We start from the raw sequence: 4,341 nt of genomic DNA, 5'->3' as shown, positions 1-4,341 counted from the left end.
CACATATATACCTACAATTTGTTGTATCGCTTTTACTTTCCTTTTACCAAACTAAAGGTAACTTTTCCATCATTATATAAGGAAATTAATTTTTTATTGTTTTTTTTTTTTCATATATGTTTACGTCCTTTATACTATTGGATATTAAACAATGTATTTTATTTTATCGAGCTACATATTCATATCATAAGGCGTGAGTTGTAAAATAATTGCTATTAAATTTAATGCTTCAAATATGTATGTGTATAACTTATAGACACTATTGTCCGCTCCACAATTAGGTGTAGGTATGAAAAAATGCGTATTTAGGTATATACACTGGCGAACAAAGGTGAGTGCGTGGTGATTTTTGTTAATTATTTGTAATGTTTTTCAAGTTAATTTTTTTACTTTGTTATTTTTTTACAAAAATATGGTTCTTTCTTCTTCTTTGACCAAAACCACATAAGTCGAACTTTATACAGTATTTAGAAAAATATAATAAATGTTCATCCAAACTTTGAACCTTTTAATCGTAACTTCTAAAAAAATGTTTATGCAGTTACATGGCTAATGAAATTTTAGTAAAACAAGTGCAAGTTTTATTTTTTTTCTGCTCACCACTTTTTGCACTTTTTTACCATATAAATGTGAATTTTTTCTAGAATAAAATGCGCAAGACCGCTTGCAAAAAAAAAATAAAATAATATATAAACGCTAGTTTCTATAAATTGCACTTGTCAAGTCGCTTAAAACTTGCATTGCAGTTGTTTTACTAAAATTTCATAAGTCATATAACTGCATACCCAAAATTTTTTAAGAAATCCGGATTTAAAAGGTCAAAATTTTTATGAAAATATCTTGAACTTTTCTAAATTTTGTATAATGTAGCTTTGGTTAAAGCTTGAGCCATATTTTAATAAAAAAAAAAATTGTACCTGAAAAACATTATAAATATCTAACGAAAATCACCATGCACTCATTTTCGATCGCCGGTGTATGTAACTGCTAGTTGCACAAAACGCAAAAAAAAAAGCAAAACAAAGCAGCTACATAATGAATAACTAAAGCCAGTACTGCACCACCAAACACATATGTATGTCCTTTAATGCAAAACTAGCTTTAATTTACATAAATACAACTCATTTAAAGTTAAAACAAAGCCAACACTCCACTCTTTTCGCTTTTTTGCCACTGTTCAACAGCATTTCATTTTGCCATAAACCTTGTCATATTTGCTTTGCCGTTCCTAACTCAGAACGGGCGCTTGAATCTCACGCCCCAATGCTGACAGCTCCTTGAGAAAGAGTTTCGCATTGCTCAGCGTCGATGAACCATAAATAATACGTTTATTAACATTTGCCGTTTGCTTTTGTTTGATGTAGTCAACTAAATTTTGATATTCAATATAATTGCCGCCACCCACTATGAAGACGACAGCTTCCTGGAATGGTGCACGATTTTTGGGTAATACATCACCACCCTTCAAAAGTTTCGGATCTAAGTAAAGATAATCATCGGTTTCGGTATTGTTGCGACATTCCATTACCTGTTCGGTAATTTTGGTAACCGGAAGACTCTGAAATGGAAGAAACGAAGTATGTAGCTAAGTTATTATAATCGCATAAAAATGCTTCAATGTTTTCACATTCGCGGTATCTACAACGTCAGTGGTTTAGGTTAAAGTAAGCTCTGTATGTCAAATAGGAATTATCCACCGTTTACTCCAAATAAAAGAGAGGCTACTGAAAATCTTAAATTTGTGTATACCTAACAATCACAGTAATTTAATTAAGAACTTTCGTTTTTATCTCTAGCTAACACCTGTTAATACATTTTAATCGTCTTTTCAAACTTACATGCCTCTTGACGACCAAATTTTTAACACCTTCCATCACAAACGACGAACCCTGTGACACCAATTTCGAAAACATAGATACTGTACGCGTACCACCGCCCTCATATTGTGCAGCCGGATTCATTGCAGGCGAACGATTCATAATACCCTTCCAACGCTGCACATATGGAAGTGGCGAGAGATCACACCCAGCTTCTTGCAGTGCTTCCTTCATGCGCTCAAATTCATATTCGGGTACATTTTGTGCACAAATATAGTAAATAATGTATAGACGAATTTTATCTTCAGGCAGTCCAAATTCTGGGTCTTTCAACAATTCCAAAAGCGGCCGATCGAGTGTTTGCTTTGACATAATTTTCTCTTCCAATTCAAAAAATGAGTCTAAGCGTCGAGCTTTTATATAATTCAGTATTGATGTAGCGATTTTTGTATGCATATCAATGAGTCGCTTCTTTTCCATCAATTGTGGCAACGAATTGACCGCGTCAGTGAGTCGCGCAGTGGTATCATTCACCATGGAAAAAGCTACTTCGGTCTCGCCGTCAATACCCATGGATGTTTTGAGACGCTTGATCTCTTCCTCTGAATTGCGATATGATTCCAATTCCTCTTGTATAGCTTCGGCCACCGTAGGGAATGGGCTCCCTTTATGTGTAACCCAAAAGCGGTCATTGCGATCAAGATCACAAGCTTTTGGTTTTTTTCGTGTTCCTGGTGAAATGGAATAAATCAGTTTTATGACGGCCAGTTAAAAATTACACTACCTACCTGTATTCGTTGCGCTATCGTCCTCTACGTAAACCAAATTCAGACCCAATTCAAGCACATCATGCACCAATGCTTGATATGACCATGTGTGATGTAATGGTGTTGCTAAGTCTATGTTTCTATCCAAAAGTAAAAGGACAGGACGTTGGAAACTAAATACCCCGCCTGCTTGGGTGGCATCCATGTGGAAAAGATTGGCCCGCGAGTCCCATAAATTCTCACGCAATTTCTTTTCCAATTTGCGTGCCACCATCTCTGCAGCGCTATTGCGTGGACAGCGTATGATTGGCACATTCCCTAATGTAACAAATACCGCAAAAAGCGAATCTACTATAGAATCCATCAGCGCTTCCATTTCGTCATCACGCGTATTTGCACGATTTATGGAATAATACGACAGCTGCTCACTTTTTTTGATGTTTCAATATAAAAAAATCGTCTTCTAAGCTAATGAAATTTGCGTATTGATCGTATACACGATGTATATTAGCAACGCAACCAGATTGTAGTGCTGCCGCAGCTAAGTCTTCAATCTTCTGACGTGTGATGGGCGCTAAGAAGTTCAGATAATAAACGTCGTATAAACCATTGCCGAAATCCTGTTGAATACGATCCAAATTCTCATCGGTGGGCAAGCAGAAATAAATGGCAGGCACATCTGGTATGGAGTCACGGTCGGAATGTAGTTGCCTGCAATAAAGTTTATGGTGATCTATGGCAAATGGAAATAGTTGTAGAGAGCAAATTACTTTGCATTTGTACTCACACATGCAAAGTTACACCCAGCTCGCGTAGTTCTTTAATGGAAATTATCGGAGAAATGATATCCTGTCCCACCCGATCGAATATTAGTATTTTCCAAACTGGCTCCGCAGCTAGAGCTTTCGGCTGCTGAAGATTTAAGTTTAGCATCTGCTTGATGGCATCTGGAATGACAAATAATTAGGTTTAACTTTTCTTTTGGCTGCGTGGATGGTTTTTTTCTTTTCACGATCATAAACACCAGCGCAGTTGCTGTTCTAAATGGTCTGGAATTTGGGCGCTGCTATAACACTTGACTTACTTATTTGTCTATCGCGTAGCGTTAACATTTTGTGATGAAAATAAAATACGTATGCTAATTAAAATAATAGATAATTCTGTTTTAATACAATTAGTACACTCCAATTATTATTATTTTTCTACAAAACAAGTTTTTCACATATTTTGCACAGCTGTGAGCTGTCAAAATGGCAATACCACGTATTCATTCTAACAAAGCGCAGGGTTGCATTCGTTTTAAATTATTTTTTTCATTTAGAGGTCTGTAGCAACCCATGAACGAAAAATAAAAGATCACGTAAGAACGCGACGTTGTATTTGTAACTGGTTTTGAGAAAAAAGTTTGCGAAAGCGGGTTCGTCAGCTGACGATTTGTTTACATCACAAGCACCACTATTTTACACTTTTATTCAAGTAAAGAAGAGTTAATTCAACATGACAACACATTTTAAAGCATTTTGTTGCATCATTTTACCTAAATTGTGCGTTTAAAGTGGCTGACAATAATTTTGGCTAATTTTGGTTTTCGTTGTTTTCTTTGCTTTGTTTACTTTCGCTTGTTTTCCAGTGAAACAAGATGGCGTAGAACCCGCTAAAAAAATCGACTTTTTTCACTCTCTTCTTCTTACGTGATCTTGTGTCTTTCGTTCATGTGTAGCAACCGATAGCAAAGAACGTAAATTCAAAGAACGTAA

The 4,341-nt window shown here is 35.8% G+C and overlaps 1 protein-coding gene across 1 annotated transcript; it reads right to left on the bottom strand.

Annotated features, from left to right (window-relative positions):
• Positions 1-865: 865 nt before the first annotated feature.
• On the bottom strand, positions 866-3,832 carry LOC118740749 (protein sly1 homolog). The gene is given in 6 exon segments (XM_036472408.1): positions 866-1,558; positions 1,839-2,548; positions 2,606-3,017; positions 3,019-3,295; positions 3,372-3,531; positions 3,669-3,832. Coding segments are annotated over 6 exon segments (1,917 nt in total). The 5' UTR covers positions 3,697-3,832; the 3' UTR covers positions 866-1,228.
• Between the last annotated feature and the right edge of the window lie 509 nt (positions 3,833-4,341).

The sequence above is a fragment of the Rhagoletis pomonella genome, unplaced genomic scaffold, assembly GCF_013731165.1.
Source record: "Rhagoletis pomonella isolate Grant_MI unplaced genomic scaffold, Rhpom_1.0 Rhpom_scaffold_00006, whole genome shotgun sequence".
NCBI lineage: Eukaryota > Metazoa > Arthropoda > Insecta > Diptera > Tephritidae > Rhagoletis > Rhagoletis pomonella.
Note: the sequence above shows the minus strand (reverse complement) of the source record. Positions and strands in the feature narration are given on the sequence as shown.